Below are 20,518 nucleotides of genomic sequence, written 5' to 3'. Positions count from 1 at the left end.
AGAAGTGTCACCCGATGGTACAAGGGTACTCACAGATGACATGGCTGTGATGTGTATCTGCACATCCTGGGGGAAGGAACCACACATCCATCTACTTCAAAACATGCACTGTTCATAAACCTGGTAAACAGTAACCTTGTCTGCAGACATACTCACACCTTTATCTGAACATCTGCTTCATATTTACTGTGATTAGGCACTGCTCCTGGTCCAGATCCACCTCTAATTCCAGGAAGTGCCTGCTCTAAAATCAATCATATCTGTTACTTTCAGGGAAAAAATAGGGTGATTATATTCTAATATGGCATATTTCTTTACAACTGAAGTCTCCTTTAAAAGGACTTTACAACATGAACTTCAGTCCCTACTATGTAGCGGCAGTTCAGATGTACCTAACCCTGGGACAGTCAGACATCAGATTTCTCTGACAAATGTGTTTCATAAGTCAAAAGCATCACCTTAGTGTTTAGTGCCTTGCAGTGACCTCCATTTTAAAGAAAGCATCTATGTTATAGAAAACTAATCTCTGAACTTTATTAACCTATGGATCCCATGCTGCTTAGTGCAGTGACATTTTTCACGGGTGACTGTGGTTGAGACAGTTGTGAAGGACTGCGTAACTACACTTTGCTGAGCATGAACATTAATAAAACATATGATCAACTTCCTACTATAGCCTAAGGGTAAAAATATGGAAAACAACATACTTCTGTCAGTTCCCATTATCATTGAGATAGTCTTGAAAGCATTACAGATTGAAATGGCAAAAATGGAAATGTGTCTTGTATTACTTTTTCGGTTTTTAAAGAAGGACAGAGCTTCAGTTCTGGAAGGGCGCTCATTTGACAGACGGGGAAACAGAATCTGGAAGGTCATTTGCTCAAAGGCACGTGAGTGTCTAGTGACAGCATCAGGCCTGTTGCCAGGGTTTCCCAGTGCTGTGTGGTGCAGAACACCCGTTCCCCATTGTCAGGTTGCTACCTGAGACTCATCTCAGGTCATGTCAGCTCAACAGCATGTCAACATCATGCACTGCTGACAAACCAAGTGTTTAGAAAGTCAGCATTTTCCTGCCCTCCCCACTCCCCCAAAAAGTTGAGAAAATATTCTAGATTTCTGCCAGAGTATGCAAGAAGAGAAATAAATCCATGAGTGGGTATTCTATTTCTAAGCAGTTTTAAATTATTTTTTTAAGGAGCATTCAATGCAAAACTTTCAACGGTAAACAAAAGAGGTGGCAAGGAATACTCAGTATTAAATAAATGGTCAAACACATTTTCCCACATACTCTCAGTCATGAGAAAACAGTAAGCTATCAATATTTTTTATTTCTAAAAGCCAAATTTAATAAATTAATAAATGCATGCCAGATAAAAACACAAAATTACAACTGAAAACCAATAATAATTTAACAAAATGCTCTGTGTTGTACTTTTTTTATTGGTAGAGATAATTTACTAAAGTAACAAATCTGAAAACACATTTTGCTTTTGCTGGAAAGAAAGTACTATGTTAGAGAAGAACTAAGAGAAACCAGAAAAGTAGGCATATGTTATACTCTATGGCAATGCAGCAGCCAGAGGTACTGTTTTCTCCATTTGTGTGCATGTTTATAGAAGCATCAGAAATCAATGACATAGGACCCAAAAGCAAAGTCATGACAGATTTACTCTGCGAAACATGCTGAATTACAACCACAGGCGACCCAGGATGAAGGGGTGGTGCAGGCTTGATGTCTCCTTTGTATGGGGTTCCCTTGCCAAACAGGGGGCTAATCATGCAATAGCTTGAGTTTCTCTGAACATGATAAACACCCAGGATTACTAGAACTGGAAAGCGTGTGTTCACTGTTTTACAAGGACAGCTGAGCAGTGCTATGAAAACAATGGGAAGTTCCTTCATTTCAATCTGGTTATATGCCCAAACTTCTAACCAAGAAATAATTCAGCTATAAGAGCCAATTAAATTACTATAAAACATTCCTTCATCTGTAAAACATTTTTCCTTCAAACTAAAAATTTAAAATAAAATGTCTTCATTTTTGATAAGCAGCTCCACCACCAGTCTCTGATATCGTATGTCGTTCAGGGCAGCCATGGCATCTAGTTCTGGAGATCTCATGAGTGTCGGGCCGAAAACAATCCCAAGGTTCTCTGCATTCATCAGATTCTCCTTTTCGTGGAGGGTGACTCTGAAAAAATACAAGAAAGGGAGGATGACTTCATGAAGGGCATGGGGGTCTTTGTCATGCTGGAGCGCTTAAACAAAAACAAGATTCAAAGTGGGTTGTGTCCACTGATCAACCCTTCTGCTAGGTTATTTCTCATCTTCAAAGTACTGACTCTCCTTAAAGTAAATGATGGGAATAATTTAAACTTCTGGTGACCACTGGAGCTGAAGCTAGAGTTGATGTGCTGGCCTGAGTGGGTTCTATTCTATTTGTGGATTCTCCTGCCATGGCCCAGAGCTGCAGGGAAGGGGCTGGGTCACCTTGATTACTCCATCAGCTCTCCCTCCACTTTGGTGAGATCTTGTTTCCTGTAGAGTGTTTTTGCAAGCTGAATAGTTTATTGAGTATCTAGGGGGAGAGTGGTAGTGATATTAATAGGAAACGGCTCAGGGTAAGCAACCTCATCAGGGAGTGTTAAGTATTTTTATGATTTTTATTGCTATAGCAAAGGCACAGAGACGATAATTTGAGAGTTATTCCTTTGTTTTAGTGTGGAGTTCTTAACTGCATCTACATATGCAGCAAACTTGAACTTATAAGTGAAGTTATAAGCACATTAAAAGTGTTAACTTATAGTGCTTCTAAGGATGGAGAACATGTAAAGTCTTTGAAAGCACCATGAGTTAAATATTCACTTTTGGATAACTTGGACCTAAAGGCGTACAAGATGAAGGCAATGGCACCCCACTCCAGTACTCTTGCCTGGAAAATCCCATGGACGGAGGAGCCTGGTGGGCTGCCGTCTATGGGGTCACTAAGAGTCAGACACAACTGAGCAACTTCACTTTCACTTTTCCCTTTCATGCACTGGAGAAGGAAATGGCAATCCACTCCAGTATCCTTGCCTGGAGAATCCCAGGGATGGCGGAGCCTGGTGGGCTGCCGTCTATGGGGTCACACAGAGTTGGACATGACTGAAGCGACTTAGCAGCAGCAGCAAAGGCGTACAAAGTAGATGTCAAGTTCTGCTGAGTTTTTTTGTTTGCTTCTGACTGGTCTTACATCTGGGAGCCCTAAAACCACTAAAATTTGGTCATATAATTTTGGAAACTTTGCTTCAACTGGGAGAGATGGAGGATGACTGAGCAGGGAAATAAAGCTACCTCACCATCCATTACTTTAAAACATTAAACCAGAAGTAATTGAAATATTTTATTTTCCATTCCTCTCTTTACCCCTTTCTTTACTCCATCACTTTTTATAGGTTTCAGTGTTGGCAATATTAATTCAATAATCTAAAATAGTAAGTCTGAAGTGCCTATTTTGGAGCAAGACATAAGAAAAGTGAGCTTTCTTGCAAGTTGCTTCATTCTTGCTTTATTATATTAATGCTAGTGTCTTTATATAGCTGCAACCTTTTCCCTTTCCAGAAAAATTAATGCATGTCCTTGGCAGAATATTGGTATTTCTAACATGTCTGCAAACATATACTGGAACTGCAAATCTATTTATGAAAGAATCAAGTCTGCATACCGTATTATAGTACAGAATATTTTTAGCCTTCTTTCTCAACATGTGTGATTTCACACCAGGAGACGAGATAGCTATGCATTTATTCATTCTTCGACAGATCACCTGACCTCTCTTTAACCTTGCTTTCATTTGATTCTTAACATCTGGATGTGGTACAAGTATATTCCAAGTTGGAAACTTGCCTCTTCAGATGCGCCATGAGGTACCGGAGGGTTTCGCAGTGAGCAGGCGGCAGCAGTTTCAGTGCTTCGTGAAGGGTTTCTAATTGCTCATCAGGATCCATAATTTCTGTAACAGCAAGATGAATACCAAGGAGAGAAACTTTAACAGACAACTGGTACAAATAGCTCATTTAATTCTATTCTTGTGGTGATCTTCTGAAACTGACAAGGTCACTGCCCATGGCTTTGGAAAATAATTTTTAAGGTTCAAGTCTCAGACTTCCAAAAGGTAGTGTCCATGTGGCAAGTCCATTTCCTTGGACTTCTGGGAAGGGCACCCAGTGTTTTCACTTGAGGGTCCTGGGGTCTGTTAACTATGAAAATTGGGATATTGGATGTATAGGGTGTAACTTTAAAAAACTCAGACACATGTATGCAAGGATAGAAACATATATGCAAACGAGGTCACCTTTGAGTACTACAGACATACTGAAGCCATGCTGCGCTGTTCAAAATATTTTGAAAATCTCCTTTCAGCATCTTCATTTAGGTATTTTAGTTCTCTGTTGGCCAAAAAGTCACATTCCTTTCAGGTCAGAGTGCATTTAATCCATCAGTTACTTCCATATTCAGAAACAATAGATATCTTTGGAATTTTGTGTTCTCAAAAAGAGAACCATGGCACATTCCTGCTTCAACCCAAACATGAGGAAGATGGGGCACCTTTAAATGTTGGGTGTCAGGGCAACTGCCTTTAAATGTTGGCTAAGTGAAGTTACTCAGTCGTGTCCGACTCTTTGTGACCCCATGGACTGTAGCCTACCAAGCTTCTCTGCCCATGGGATTCTCCAGGCAAGAATACTGGAGTGGGTTGCCATTTCTTTCTCCAGGGGATCTTCCCAACCCAGGGATCGAACCTGAGTCTCCTGCATTGCAGGCAGACACTTTACCCTCTGAGCCACCAGGGAACTCTAGCAGCCTTGAAATGCTGGAAGTCCACATCTAACCAGAATGTAACTTTTAAGACACAAGCCCAAGAATCCTATTCTTTCTAATTTATAAAACTAATTCAATGGCAATGTACTGGAGTCAGGTAAAAACTAATACAAGATCAATGTGAAAAGTTCCTAGGATTGGCAGAGCAGATGTGGTAAATTTTAGAATGTGAACACTGACTGAAGTTTTGTAATTCAAAGAAACTTTAGCCATTTTAGTTTCTGCCCAAAGTTTCCTCAGAGTTCTTGGTTCATTTCTCAGCAATAAAGGATGTGTTGTTTGCCTTTTGCTATAATAAATAATGCATAGCCTTTGAACTTTGGGACTTCAAGGTTCAAAGTGCCAATTCATAACAGCCGTAACATCTCAGATACTGAAATTCAATCATTTAATTTCTAGAACTAAGAGAAGAAAATTCCATTTACTATAGAAAACTACTACTTAGTTTTTACTTGGCTATAGTTTTTATGATTGGACTAATTAATTTGAAACTACAGTATTCTGGAAATTGAAAAAAGAGTAACAGTTTCCTTTTAACTTCTACAGCTAATCTTTATAAGGAGAATCCTGAGAGTGTGAAATTAAGGACAGTGTTGGTGGCCTAGCAAACAAGCAAAATTCCCTGCTCACAGAGAGCTTACTTTTTACTGGAGGCAACAGACGATGAACAATGAACAGCCTATCTTAGAGTTTTTACTAGATTAGAATGACTCCTATGGAAAAAATCAGCAGGATAAGAAACACTGGGAGGGCTGAGAGGGTGCAGTATTACATGGTATGGTCAGGATAGGCCTTAACGAGAAAAAGGTCTTGAGTATAGACTTGGAGGGAGTAAGGGAATGAACTCCATGGAGATCTGGGTAAAGATGGTTGCATGCAGAGGGAAGCCTTGCAAAGAAACACCTGTGCAAACGGCCTGAGGGGACAGTGTGCCTGTAATGTTTGAGGAAAAGCGAGGAACCAAGTGTGGCTGCAGGAGCCCAAGCAAGGAGGGGAGAAGAAGGGGGTGAGGTCAGAGAGGTAAGAGGGCGCTTCATCACGGCATGGGCTGTGGCTAGTTTAAGAGCACAGCATTTACAGAGAGAAATGGGAAGGTTCTCCATGAGGGAGGGTCATGATCTGACATACATTTTTCACATCACTCCTCTGGCTGCCATGTAGGGAACAGCCTATGGAAGCGCAAGAGGAAAACCAGAAAGATGGCTCTGGTCATAATTACACACACCCAGGTGAGGAACGACCAGGTGGTGTAGTGAAGGTGATAAGAAGTTGCTGGATTCTGGGCACATTTTGAGGGCAGAGTCCAGAGGATTTTCTGATGAGGGATGTATGAAAAAGAGAAGAATCAAAAATGGGCCAAAATTTGGGTTTAGGCAATTGGAAGGGTGGAGCCTCAATTAACTGAGATGGGGAAGATCACAGGTGGATGAGGTTTGGGGGAAAGATCGAGAGTTACTTTTAAGATGTCTTTCAGATATCAAAGTGAACGTGCTGACTTTGGACTGATCTGGGGTTTAGGGAGAGGGCCAGACCGTAAATATAAATTTGGGAACAAAGGACAAAATGCAGTTGAGTATACTGATACTAAATTGACCAAGATTCTTCTCTAGAATTAATTTCTCTTTTTTTCCTAAAGTCTTACCCATGATCAATTTTTCAGAAAATGCAAACCTTTAGCCCCAAGAAAACCACAGCATAATGTACGAGTGAGACAGATACAGAATGTACTCAGAGATGGAAGGTCACCATTAGTTGTTGAAGTATATGAGAGACTTGCATGTGGGAGGGGGGACATTGGGATCACTGCCCATGGTGGGGAGTTAAAAGCAGGCAGATTCCTGGCGCCTCTGTCAGTGGACAGGCCGCCTGGAGAAGCAGTGATCTTACAGTTTATTGTTGTTGTTTAATTGTCTCCTGCTTGGCAAGCGGATTCTTTACCACTAAGCCACCAGGGAAGTAATTCCTGTAGTTACAGGGTATTTAGAAATGAATGTGTTGGCGCTGCTGTATTTAAGATGGATAGCCAACAAGGACCTACTCTATAGCACATGGAATTCTCCTCAGTATCCTGTGGCAACCGAGATGGGAGGGGAGTTTGGGGGAGAATGGATACATTTATATGTATGTCTAAGTCCCTTCACTGTTCACCTGAAATTATCACAACACTGTTGATTGGCTATACCTCAATACAAAATTAAAAGTTGAAAAAACCAAATAGACCCCAAACAACAACAACAACAAAAAAGAATGTGTTGGAGAAAGAAGTCCAGTTAGATTATCCAAAAATGCTAAGATACTATGGTTCTTAGTATAAAATTATGTTTACTCATTCAACAAATGTTTTTGAGCACTATTATTTTGGGCTCCCCTGGTGGCTCAGTTGGTAAAGAATCTGCCTGCAGTGGAGGAGATCGCTTGCAATGCAGGCAGGAGACTTGAGTTTGATCCCTGGGTCAGGAAGATCCCCTGGAGAAGGAAATGGCAACCCACGCCAGTATTCTTCTTGCCTGGAAAATTCCATGGACAGAGGAGCCTGGTGGGGCACAGTCCACAGGGTCATAAGAGTCGGACATGACTTAGCAACTAAACCATTATGTAACTGGGCACTGTGGTAATATAAACAGGAGAGGACCCCTGCACCTGAGGGAGTTACAGTCTAGTAGGGAAGACCAGACATGACTATAACCTTGGCAGGAAGGAATGAGGCTGTAAGCGAGGCCCATCTATGAGTGAGGGGACTCTAAGGGAGAAAGGTGGCCTGCAGCGGATAGGTCCGGGAAGTCTGGAGGATGTGGGGATGTGGGTGTGGACGTTGTGGGGGCAGGAAGTGAGCACTCTGGACATGTATCAGGCCTAGTTACAAGCTCTCTGAGTGAAAGTACTATCTGATTCTTCACAGAGAAATTCAAATCCATGAAGAATAAAACTTAGGCAAGCAAAAGGGGTGAATCAGTGGCACAGCTGACGGGGAAACTCAGCAAGCTCTCTTTCCAGATTTCTCTTCAGCAGATTTTAAATTGCTGAGGGCAAAGAACCCTGGGTTTTCTCTCTAAGTTTATCTGATTCACTCACAGTTACATACTAACTGAGTCATGTAACTTTTCTGAGATCTTCTGGGAAGAGCTCTTAGACTCCTTGGCCAGAAGATGGTTTCTCCATTCAGCCTGACCCAGAGCTCAGCTGCGGCAGTGCTCTTTTCACTGTGATGCATGCTGGGTTACTGCGCATGGCCTGTTTTGTAGGGCACCGATTTCTTCACTGGGGAGACCAAAGCTTCAAGTTCGTTCATAAGAGAGCTTCTAAGGGATTATGAATGAAGGGTTATGAAGCTCTTCAAGCCTTTGGTTGGGATGTCCTGGCCTTGTCCATCCTTGAATCCTTTTCTCATTTTCTGCAACCACTCCCTTCCAGCTTTCAACCAGCAGCTTCTCCAGGGAAGGCTGCCAGAGCAGCATTCAAACAGATTTTGCAGGAGAAAGCTTTAACAAGAACTCTGACTTTGTGTTGTGGTTGCTATTGGCAAGAGCTTCTAATAAATGTCAGAGATACCTGAGACCTGAAGAACATGGTCCCTGGTTGTTTCAATGGCTGAGATACAAAAAAGCTCATCGCGAAGGGTGAGTTAGCTCTGTGCTCTGTTTGAAAAGGGTTCCACCCCTTCCCTCATGTCTTCCTCCTCCTTTTAATCCTTCTGTTCCCTGTACCATGAGGGAAGCCACGCAGCATGCAGAGGGGAGAGGGCCAGGGCTTTGATGTTAGACAGATGTGAATTTGAATGCCAGGGCCACCCCCTCTTGCCATGTGACCATGGACAATTATAGCTAACATTTCATTTCTTATAAAACAGCATCATGGGTGTAAAGTGCCCAGCATCATTTCTGGCACTGAACATGTTCTATAAATCTTAGCTTCTCTCATTTTCCTTGTCTATCAATACAGAAAGAGAAAGGCTGTATCTATGAGTCTGAAGAATGAAACAGATTCTACTACCGGGAAAGACATGTTATAAGGACACATTGTTCCACAAACTTTTTGATACCAGTATCAAACACGTACATTAAACACATATGTTGTGCGTAAACATTACGCCAGGGTTTTTGGTGTCACACATCAAACAGTCTTACATTAGAGGGAGTTGGAATGTCTACCTTGATTAAGGGAAGTTTCTTACGATGTGCTTTCAAGCGCTCTCTGAGGGGTGACATACGGGAGCTTGCTGACTTCGCTGAATAGGAGGGCTGTTTCAGACACAAACCCAAGAATGTGACAAAAGCTTTGGAAGAATAATAAAGAGAGGAAATTGTCCTCAGCAGCTTAGGTGGATATGGGGAAAGGTAGTGAGGTAATTTGGGAGTGAGGGTGAAAGGCCTTAAAATCCATAAGGAGAGCTTAGATTTTTCTTCTAAGTAGATAAAGGGGTTATGCAGCATTCAGAACTGGGGTTTGAATCCTGTCTCTGTCCTTTGCTAACTGGATGGCCACGGGCATCACATTTCAGCTTTACTCCCAAGCCACATGGGGACAGAAACACCGTCCAGTGGAGCCCCCAGGTTGTCCTGGGGACGGGGGTAAACTGAGGTCTGCGCAGCCCTTCATGGTACAGTGCGTCAGGTGCTTTCCAGAATAGTGGTTATGTGATTTCTCTCTCTGGGAGGAAACCTGTGCCCCACCAAACAAGAACCTGTAAGCTCCTTCAGACAATTTTCATGATCTGCCCTGAACCCATCCTGAATAGAGTCTTGTGGCTTATAACATGAATGCTTGTAAAACATCAATGCAATTCTCAGAGCTGTTCTCTACATGAGAGCTTGAACTGACCCGCAAGGAATCAGGGCTCCATGGAACTAACCACAAAAATTCTCAACACAAGCTCTGAAGAGAAACTGAAAATTAGAACAAAGAAAGTTTGTACTTCATGAAATTCCAAAATCAAGAAGCAAATGAGTGTTACTAAGGAAGTGATGTTATTATTTAAAGATCAAGACAACATATGGTTTTTAAGAGAGAGAAGCAAACGATGGAAATAGCCTATCTTTTCAGAAAAAAAAAAAAAGGTAATGCCAACACTTAAAATCTGTTAAGAAGTCCCTTCTTTAAAAAAAAAAAACCAGTGTGAACTACAGGTATGATTTTTGCACCATAAATAAAATTTGGCAAATGAGCCTTTGCTTTTTCTCATTTTCATCTTAACTAGAGCTTAGTTTTTAACTTTTTAAAAAGTTAACTTTTTTAGACTTTTATTTCTTAACATTTGATCTAAACCAGAGCTTCTTAAAGTACAATCTATGAACCTGAGCCAGTCTGAAAACTGTTTCTGGCGTGTCACAGGATAAGGACAGAAACTGACAGTAAGAATTTCTGTATTTTGTAGCAGTCTGACTGAGTAATCTTAGGATATGCTGAATCTAACAACATATAGTTGGTATTTTTTCAATTTTGTTTTTCTAATTATTTTTATTTTACTTTACAAAACTACTGTTCAGGTCTAGGAGAACTGGTGTAAGCCTTACTTTGGAAAGTAAAGGTTACACATTACAAAGATGCTTCTGATGGTAGAAGTCATAAATAACCTATGTTAGAGAAGAGTTCAAAATTCTTGTGAGTACATTAGCCATGGAGAGAGGCCAGAGAGAAATATTTCATAAAATGCATTCAAGATACTCAGCGGAAAAAAACAGGAGATGTGATTACCTAGAAGAGATGATTTTTCAAGTTATAAGCATGTGCCTTCATACTTACTGGCAGACTCTATAAACTTAGGGTAGGCGTCATACGTGATGAGTGGAATTGGTAAATCCCTGAAGTACAGCTTCAGTGCCCCAGTGATAATGTTGATATCTTCATACATGTTCACAGAAATATCTGCTTTCTCACCATCTTTGAAGGATGTTAAAAGAAACAAAAGTAAATATCTGGATTCATAGCACTTTTAACAAATAACATTTTTGTACACTGTTTTTAAAGATTCACAATGCTTCAGTTTTAAACATCAAATTCATGTGCTGATATATTTTTTCCTGTGGAAGACAACCTGAATTTTTTATTCTAAAGTTATTTATTCTTCCACGATTTATGATGGAGGGGGATAGTAGGAGATGACTGAGGTTAACAGAAATATTTTAAAATTTCATGAGAATTCCTAGAGGAATACTGTGGGGTAACTTTTTCTTTCTTTTTAAAATAAACATAGAGAATGTGAAAAATAACAACTGAGGTCCTCCCAACTTACAAAAGACCCAGAACAAAAGGCCACCTTTGATTCACCCCGGGGGTAGGAGAGTTAGTGAGAAGGGCAAAAGCAAAACAAAACTCTAGAGTGTTGCGATAACAAGAGAAGAAATTATAAAACACAGGAATATTTTAGACTTGCTGGGCCTTAACACTCTTAAGGAAAGCTGGCCTTCCTTCAGGGTGACCCCTTCTGCCCTCCCCTGCACTTAGTACTTTGTTAAAACAGCTCAATTTTCATCTACTAAAGATTTAATTAGTTTCTACTCTGAGCTAGATCTTATACTAATTTCTTTGATTCCATTTGGCTTATGAAAGATTTCTAAGGATGAAAAAGCAGCCTCTTCCCTACAGAGCTATTAGAATGGCTAGAACCCAGAACACTGACACCACCAAATGCTGGCAAGGATGTAGAGCCACAGGAACTCTCTGGTTGCTGGCAGAAATACGAAGAGGAGCTGCCACTTCAGAAAACAGGCAGGTGCTTGCAAAGGTAAACAAACACGTACCACATAATCCAGCCATCATACTCCTTGGTATTTACCCCAAGGAACTGAAAACTTTTGTCCACACAAAAACCTGCACACAAATGTTTCTGGCAGCTCTATTTGCAATTGCCAAAAACATGGAAGCAACCAAGGTGGCTTTCAATAAGTGAACCGATAAACTGTGGTATACCCAGACAAAAACAATATTATTCAGTGATAAAAATAAATGAGCTCTCAAGCCATGAAAAGACACGGAGGAACTTTAAATGCACATTGCCAAGTAACAGAGGCCAGTCTGGAAAAGTTACATGCTGTACGATTCCAACTATTTCACAATCTGGAAAAGGCAAAGCTATGGAGTCAGTAAGAAGATCAGCGGCATTCAGGGTTAGGTAGGGGAAGAAGAACAGGTGGAATGCAAGGATTGTTACAGTAGTGAAAGTTCTGTATGACACTGTAATGGTGGATACGTGACGTTACGCATTTGCCCAAAACCATAGAACTGTACAACATAAAGATGAACTTTAAACTACTGACTTTAGTCAGTAATAATGTATTGACATCAATGTTGGCTCACAATTATAACAGACTGTGTTATATGAATGAGAGATGTTAATAAGGAAACTGGGCAGGAGCAAGAAAGGAGGGGTTATATGGCAAATCTCCCATGGCTAGTGGCTGGGAATGGACTTGATCAGTTGCTACCCTCCAGAGAAAAAGAAACGCCCTTAACATTCAATCTTGTGTAGATTCAGGGTTGTTCCCGATGCCATTTCTTCACCTCGTCTTCTTCAATCTTGTCAAATATGCGGGCTGACCTAGATTTCCTCTTACTGTGTTGATGATAATATCTCATTTATTTTGTCTTTTCTGTTGGCTATTAGAGGTCTGTGATGGGAGAGGAGTGTGATGGAACCAGAAGTGTGCACTTGCAAAGAAAACGGTCTCTCCACGATCACAACTCCTGTTCTTTTTGCTTCCTATATTCAAGCTTACAGCTCTTTGGTACCACTTATTCCAGTGCTCAAAACAAAGACAAACTGGAGAACCATGGGAACAAAACCTTAATTTAAATGTTAAGAGAAAATGAGCTGCACTGAGCTTTTCTTTGGCTGGGCCCCTCCTCCCACAGAGGAGTCTGATGCCAGAAGGTCTTCAGGTCCTCTCAGATTCTTGCCCCAACACATGAGCTTGAATTTTTTTTTTCCGGTTGGTCTTTCAAATCCACATATTTTGGCAGTTTTGTGATAGTGTAGATTTAACACAATATTTCAGCATAACAATGCTGGAGAGAAGACTACTTTGACCATGTAATACCATTCCAACAGTCAATTAGCTGGTAAGTGCTAAGCATGCATGCCCACTTACAGGAAAATCCACAAAGCTTCTCCTTTTTACCAAATAGATCATATCAACTCAGAAGTAAAGCTTTCAGGAAGTAAGCTAATTAGCACATGTGGTCAAAACCCTAAATTTCTTATTATATAAAAATTAATGAGCTTGAACTTGGATGACAAGATGCTAGGGAGGCATGCACAGCAGGCGGAGTTAGGTCGGTCACCACAAACCTGGGAAATCTGAGCTCTGTAATGACTTAGATTCCTTCCTCTCCCACCCACCGCCACTGTTTTCTCCATGGTTTCTGGTAAATTCAATTGCTCTGTATATATTTTGGTGAACATGGACCAGCCTTGGAGACTCAAATATTTGTATTATAGTTAAATTTTACACTTCCATCTCATCTTGAAATTTAATAGCTTAATACTTACAACTAATACAGAAATTATAAAAATTATAATCTAAGTCATTTTATTTGGCATAACAATTAGTGATTTAGAAAAACTATGGAAAGAATAACATAAGAAATTGTGTCTCTTTGGGTAGAGTATTATTGTCCTAAGTTAATGAACCTGCTGGAAAACACACCTCTGTCAAAAGCCATCTTGACATCTTCAATTAGGTCACTAAATCCTGAGACTCGGTACAGTCCTTCAGAATTAAGACCTGTAAAAATAGAGCAGGGGAGCTAATTAGTCTCTTTGGGGTGATGTCCTTTCCTCAGATTTTAACTTCTTCTCATACTTCAGGCTGGGGAAGTAATGTGTCAGGAAGAATGATGAAATATATATGTTTAGAAATATATATATTTAGAAACCTCTTCATATTTTTCTCCTAAAATCGTTTTACTCACAGTTCTTTAATTCTGACCTACTGTAATCTGAATATCTATAATTTGGCTCATCATTTTGTCTAACTAGATCAAATGCCTTAAGTCTTCAGGGAAATAATTTCATCACTACTACTATACCATAAATTCTATTACATAACAGAAGACTAAGATAAACTATATTAATAGGCCTGTAGCAATTATTTCCAAAGTGGCAGAGACTAAGTAGGGCATAGTTCTGGTTTTTGGTTGTTTGGCCTAGGATAGTTTTAAACAGAGCATTTATTTCTTTGCTTGTTGGACCTAAGAAAAGTATAAAAACTGAAAAAAGAACTGGCATCTACATATCAAGTTTTACAGACTGGAAGCATCATCCATAAATATATTGTTAAGCATATTTCTTATAACTGGTTAAGTGTACCTTGAAATCATGTTGGTTAATTACTTGTTAACTGCTTTCAGACTTTCAGATTGCTCTCTGAAATCGTTCCCCCTAAGCTTGCAGAAGGAAGCCTGGTTGTGCAGGGAGTTATGACTGCTCTGAGCCCCGCTGGAAACGCCTCACCTCGAGATTCAATCTCCCTGATGCACATGTCCACCACCATGGGCCGCTTAGCAATGTGGGCTTTCACGAGCGTCGTCAGGTCACAACTGTACACCTTCTTGACATGTTTCAAGTCTGGCTTACAGTCATTTGGGACCATCTTGGAACACTGCTTATGAACATTCAAACCACAATCTAAAGAATTTAAAAAGGAAAAATTCATTATTATTTTCAGAATTTTGAGTGTTCTGGAGTGTTTACTTTGGCAAGACACTTCAACCTGAATTAGGTTTAAAGACTAGCTTTCAGCCAGCAGAGTGAGGGGTATATTCTTCTCATTCTCTCTTTTGGAAAATTTTGATTTTAACTTAGAAGACTAGAATTCCAGCTCATGTTCCATCATTTACTCGCTGTATGATCTCAAGAGAATACCAATCCAGACCAAAGTTAATAAGTGTTCAATTAAATGTCTACAAAATGTAATATTATGCCAATTAAAAATTTATCCATTTCTTTAGAGTTATATAAAAATTATATTCAATGTGGGATATAACTGCATTTTAACAAATCTAATATGAGGTGGAATTGAACCCCCAAAAGTAAAGAGTATCCAAGGGCCCTCTTAAAATGATGCTGATCATATTTATATATACTCATAGCTCTTTAAATATATGCATATGATAATGATACAGAATACATCTAGATAGCTAAAAATAGCTATAGAATAAAGAGAATAAAGAATATAGAATATAGAATAAATAGCTGCTATCATCAACAGCTTACTAATGCCAAGCACATTATTTCAAGTGCTTTACATCATTTCATTTAAGCTCACAAATTTCTATAAAACAGGTGTTATTATTCTTCTCTTTTATAAATGTGATGAAACCAAGCACACAGGTGTTAAGTAACTTACCTACAGCATTTAGTATATTGTGGAGCCAAGATTCAAGCCTACAAAGATTGTAATGTCCACAATTTTAACACCTATACCATACTGCCTCTACTGCAAAGTTGTTCCTTTGCTTTGTCATTTTATTGGGGTATAAATTCTAAAATGCCAGAGCCCAAATATTTTCTAGTTAACATTTTGAGACATTTTATTTTCAAGAAGAAGAGCACAATGGCATTTTAGAAGAAGCAGACAGAAATACAAACATTCTGCTAAATTAGACTTAGGAGACATAGACTGTACCTGAGTAATTTAACTAAATTTTGTCTTTCTGGTTTTTTGGTAAACGTTACCCATTTGTTTTTAAGCTCATGAAAACCTGACACTGACCTCTTGTAAATCCAATCCAAGTGGGGTACACACAGTTTATAGCCAGGTCTTAATGGATTAGGGGCTTCCCAGGTAGCAGTAGTGGTAAAGAACCCCCTGCCAATTCAGGAGATTCAAGAGACGCAGGTTTGATCTCTGGGTCGGTAAGATCCCCTGAAGGAGGGCACAGCAACCCACTTCAGTATTGTTGCCTGGAGAATCCCATGAACTGAGGAGCCTGGCAGGCTGCAATCCATGGGGTTGCAAAGAGTCAGACACGACTGGAGCGACTTAGCACACAATGGATTTGGAAACCATACAATGCCATTACCACTGTCTGTGGTCCTCGGGTAAGCTTCAGTTTTGCTTACTGTTTGGGCAGAAAGGGGAGCATAACATTCACCTCACAGAATTGTTATGAGAATTAAGGAGCCAATGTAGTCAAGGTGATTTGCATATTGTAAAATGTTAGACAAATACCGATGATCATCATCATGACCTTTCGTAAAGTTGCAATCGAGTTATATACAACAATAACAGTTAACAGAGACAAGGAAAATTAGCCATGGCTTAAAAATGAAATTGTTATTTCATCAAATATGTAGACATTGCCAATCTGACAAAAGAACTTAAGGCTTATGGTGACTCTTAGGGAGGAAGTCCTATGTTCTGAGCATCTCCCAAGTGAAAAGACAGGTTTGGTGTAGAGGGGAGCTGGGTCTTTGCAGGTGTCTGTCTGTAAGTGAACAGCACTGGAGATGGCACGGCCAGTGCTGATGGTGGTAAAGAACATTACCATCACCAAACATTACCGTCACTAAAGAACAACAGCTGCTGCTTTGAGTATGTAAAGGCTGCTAGGGATAGGAGCTCTAGTGTGCCATCTGAAGAAATGACCCAACACTGTTCTACATAGTCAAATAATGTCCAAATGAGTCCAGGACCCAAACCCTAAATTTCTCTTTATTCTATATTAGATATAAATAAGATTTATGATTCAATCATAAGGCAAATTGGTGGTAAAATGTCCACTTAAAAGACCTCATTTCCCCTGAACATTTTAATGTTTTGGACAGCTTCTATAATTTAGAGCTAGATCTATTAATTGTGTGCTTTTGAGTGAGTTACTGAAAATTTTCTGTGACTTATATAGAATGGGAATAATAATAGTATTTATCCATTAATATTGGATCTATTATTAGGTTCTATTACTATGTTAATGTGAGGCTGTACCATGACTCTGTTGTTATTCAGAAGAAGGAAAGAACACGAGGGGCCTCTCCTAGGCAGTGCCCCAGGGTTCCTGGAATGGCACTGTCACGATCAGCTTAGGACCAGGAGCTAAGCTGACCTCTAGGCCAATTCTGTTTGTCAGATGTGAATGCCAGGTCCTGAAAAGGACTTGGATGCTGGGATTATAGCTGCTTCCTCATCTACATAGTTCTTAGTATATTTCATTTACAGAAAAGTACCTCCAAGCAGGTACATCATGTTTCTCTGACTGCTTTAGCAAATTTGGGGAGTTGCAGCCACTGATTTCTCAAATATCTTTACCCCTCCCACTTATTATCCTCCCTGTGATTCCAACAACACAAATGTTCAATCTTTTGTTACTGTCCTACTGGTCTTTGAGGCTCAGTTCACTTTTTAAAATCTATTTTCCCCTCTCATTTGAGTTGGATAATTTTACTGATCTATTTTCAGGTTCATGGATTCCTGCCTCTGACATATCCAATCTATCAATACTACTGAGCCCATCCTGTGGGTATTTTGTTCATAGATTTCTCAGTTCTAAAACGTCCACTGAATTCTTTCTTGTATCTTTATTTCTTTCTGATATTTCCTATTTTTCATTTGTTTCAAGAATCTTTCTAATTGCTTCTTGGAACATTTTTATGAAAGCTGTTTTCCTTATCAGATAATTCCAACATCTATATCATCTCAATATTGGTGACTATTGATTGTCTTCTTTCATCTGAGTTGAGATTTTCCTGGTTGCTGGCAATGAAGTTTAATTTTGAACTGCATCCTAGATATTTTGAGTGTTATAAGACTGTGTGATCCCTATTGAAATCTTCAATTTTAGCAGGTAGTTAACCTGTTTAGATTTAGAATCCACATCCTGGCACACTATATAGGCTGTGTTTCAAATGTCAACCTAGTTTACAAAGCCTTTGTAATGCCTTTGCAGTGCTATTTTGCCCACCAAACTTGTATGTTATTCAAATGGCAGGACTCTACCCCACATTCTGGGCAGGGAAGAGGTCCTAGTCATTACTGCAGGGCGGAGATGAAGTCTTGGTTTGCCTACATGCCTGCGAGGAGGAGTACTGTGCTGCGTGGAGCTGCAGGGTGGGCACTAAAGACCGAGTTCTGATCATGGTCTCAGCTGCCTCATTACTGCAGGTCAGGGGTGGAGACAGGGCTCTCCCCATAGATTTAGGCTGAATGGGTGCTACTTCTACTAGAGGGTGAGGATGAAAGTCAGGGTTCCATCCACAGGCTCAGCCAACGAAGGGTACCACCTTCTTCCTGCAGGATGGTGGGGGAAGACAGGGCTCCACTCACAGACTCACAGGAGAGAAGTACAATCCTGTTACTGCAGAGTAGGGTGGAAAACAGGGATCTACCCACAGGCTTCTGCTGCAGCATCCACGGGGGCGGGAGAGTAATGTGGCTTTGTCATGGTGTCCACCTAGAGAATGTAGATGCACTAAAAGGTTTCTGTCTGGCTCAGCTGCCCTTTCCCCAGGACTTTGCCTAGGAAGAGCCGGTTCTCTCGGGATTATTTTTGTGTCTGCTGGCATTTAGGACTTGCGGGTCTCTCTAGTGCTCAGGCTGGGATACACAGGAGTTAAAAAAAAAAAATCCAAAATACCACCAGGCAACTGACTTCTGAGCTCCTTGAGTCCTGAGGTCCCTAATCAGCCGCCATCTTTTTTTTTTTAATGTGGACCATTTTTTAAAGACTTTTATTGGTTTGTTACAATCTTGCTTCTGTTTTTTGTGTTTTGGTCTTTTGACCCCGAGGCACATGGTAACTTTTGCTCCCTGACCAGGGATCAACCCTGCATCCCCTGCGTTGGAAGGCAAGAAGTCTTAACCACTGGACAACCAGGGAGTCCCAGCCTTCCTTATACCAAACTTTCACAGTCTTCTGATAGTTGACATACATATTCTGTCCAGGGTCTTTTGTTATCATCATTGTGAGGAATAAAACAAAGCCTATTTATTCATCTCGCCTAGCACTGGAAAAACTCTTACATAGTATTTTAGAAGTATAAAAGTTGGCAGAGCTTCATTATCTAGAAATAATGCTGAGGTACTTTAAGTTACTTTAAGATACTTGAATGCTTTAAGTGTGTGCACAGAAGTCACAGAACCAGCTGGAAAGGGCTGGTGTTAATAACCTATCCCACTGTCTTCATTTCACAAAGACAGTGAAGCTCAGAGAGGCTAAAGGATTTGTTCAAAAGTTACTCGGCCAGAAAGTTGTAGAAAGGAGATTTTAACCTTGGCTTCTTAATTCCTAGCCTGTGCTCTTCCCACTCAGTGATGTATATCACTTTTCACTAGCAGTACACCATGTATGCTGAGTTATTATTTTCAGGGCTGAAGATGAATTTGCTATTTTCAACCTCTTATTCAATAATGTGTGTTGTTTCTATTATTTGTTGTATATACTTACGTTTAAAAGACATGGCTGTATTTTACTGTTACATAGGTATCGAAACATGATTTGGCAAGGACGTTTAAAAAGCAGTGATAAAGCCTACCCACTATATCTTATTTTGTCACATTCTTTCCTAACTATAAACTCTAAATGGAAATCCAGTAGAAAGCAAACAGTAAAATTTGAATGTATCCACAGAATATCAAAATATCTGAATGGCAGTTCAGTTTAGTTCAGTCGCTCAGCTGTGTCCGACTCTTTGCGACCCCATGGACCACAGCACGCCAGGCCTCCCTGTCCATCAGCAACTCTTGGAGTCCACCCAAACCCGTGTTCATTGGGTCGATGATGCCATCCAACCATCTCATCCTCTGTCGTCCCCTTCTCCTCCTGCCCTCAATCTTCACTAATGGTCTGATATTAACTTTTTTTCCTTTGAGTGTTTGCAGTTATCTCCCATTTTAAACATCAGCAAATGCCTAATTTATTTGTGATTCAGTATAAACTGGATAAAGTGATGACTATGGTCAGATTTAGGTATTTAATGAGGATGGAAATGCTTCCTAAACTGATATTCTTTCTTCTATTTGAATAAGATTAAACTATGGGACAAAATATTATGCTCAATTTTAGAAATTTCAAAGGCCAAATTTTTGGCAGGATTGGATATGAAGTCCTTCAGAGGACCAAAGGATAGGGCAAAGTCATTAAAATGAAGCATCTTTATACCCTTAAGTTCACAGTGCAATATACCAGCTCTGAGCGTGCTTTGAAAATTGCTGCTTCAGGGACTAGCAGTATATCAATATTTCAGTTTGCCATTAAGACTTTATTTGGTTTTCATACTTATTTATTAAAGTCATATAATTCCTATATAGTTCCATTTCTCCCAGGGAACCTCTACACTATAAATGAAAAAAAATCCATAAAAGATTATTTCATTTGTTGCATCTCTTGGCTTGGCAGGTTATTTTTATGTTACAATTAAACCACAATGTCCCCTCCCAATTCTTCAAGTTAATAAGCATAGAATAAACACAAGAAAGGAGGAATGAGAAATTCAAAACATATCTTATTCTATCCTTATAAAGTATTTCTGTTAGACTACTAACTTGAAGTTACTGTCAGATTTTCTGGGCTTGAGTTCTCTACAAAAAAATGTGTTTTATATCTAAAAAGCACAGAAACCCATTTTTTGAAATAAATAGCTGATATTTATATTCTACTGACAGGATTAAGGGGTAATATTAATGTGTGTTTTCAAAAGAAAGGTAATTATTCATTCTTTTCTATGAGT

General features: G+C 39.8%; 1 protein-coding gene across 13 annotated transcripts in view; it reads right to left on the bottom strand.

Moving 5' to 3' along the window:
* Positions 1 to 1,308: 1,308 nt before the first annotated feature.
* Positions 1,309 to 20,518, bottom strand: part of CHN1 (chimerin 1) — a 217,828-nt gene continuing 198,618 nt past the window's right edge. For 10 of the 13 annotated variants that reach the window (XM_081585406.1, XM_081585401.1, XM_081585405.1 and 7 more), the window contains 5 exons: positions 14,309 to 14,482; positions 13,503 to 13,580; positions 10,600 to 10,737; positions 3,886 to 3,991; positions 1,309 to 2,191 (listed from right to left, as the gene is read on the bottom strand). In XM_081585406.1, the coding sequence (XP_081441532.1) occupies positions 2,020 to 2,191; positions 3,886 to 3,991; positions 10,600 to 10,737; positions 13,503 to 13,580; positions 14,309 to 14,482 (668 nt within the window). In that variant the 3' untranslated portion in view covers positions 1,309 to 2,019. The remainder of the gene's footprint in view (positions 2,192 to 3,885; positions 3,992 to 10,599; positions 10,738 to 13,502; positions 13,581 to 14,308; positions 14,483 to 20,518) is intronic. The other 3 variants (XM_081585411.1, XM_081585412.1, XM_081585413.1) reach the window with 3 other exon arrangements.

The sequence above is a fragment of the Giraffa tippelskirchi genome, chromosome 3, assembly GCF_054371585.1.
Source record: "Giraffa tippelskirchi isolate mGirTip1 chromosome 3, T2T-mGirTip1v1.2.pri, whole genome shotgun sequence".
NCBI classification, from domain to species: Eukaryota; Metazoa; Chordata; class Mammalia; order Artiodactyla; family Giraffidae; genus Giraffa; species Giraffa tippelskirchi.
This window is presented reverse-complemented; position numbering and strand designations above follow the sequence as displayed.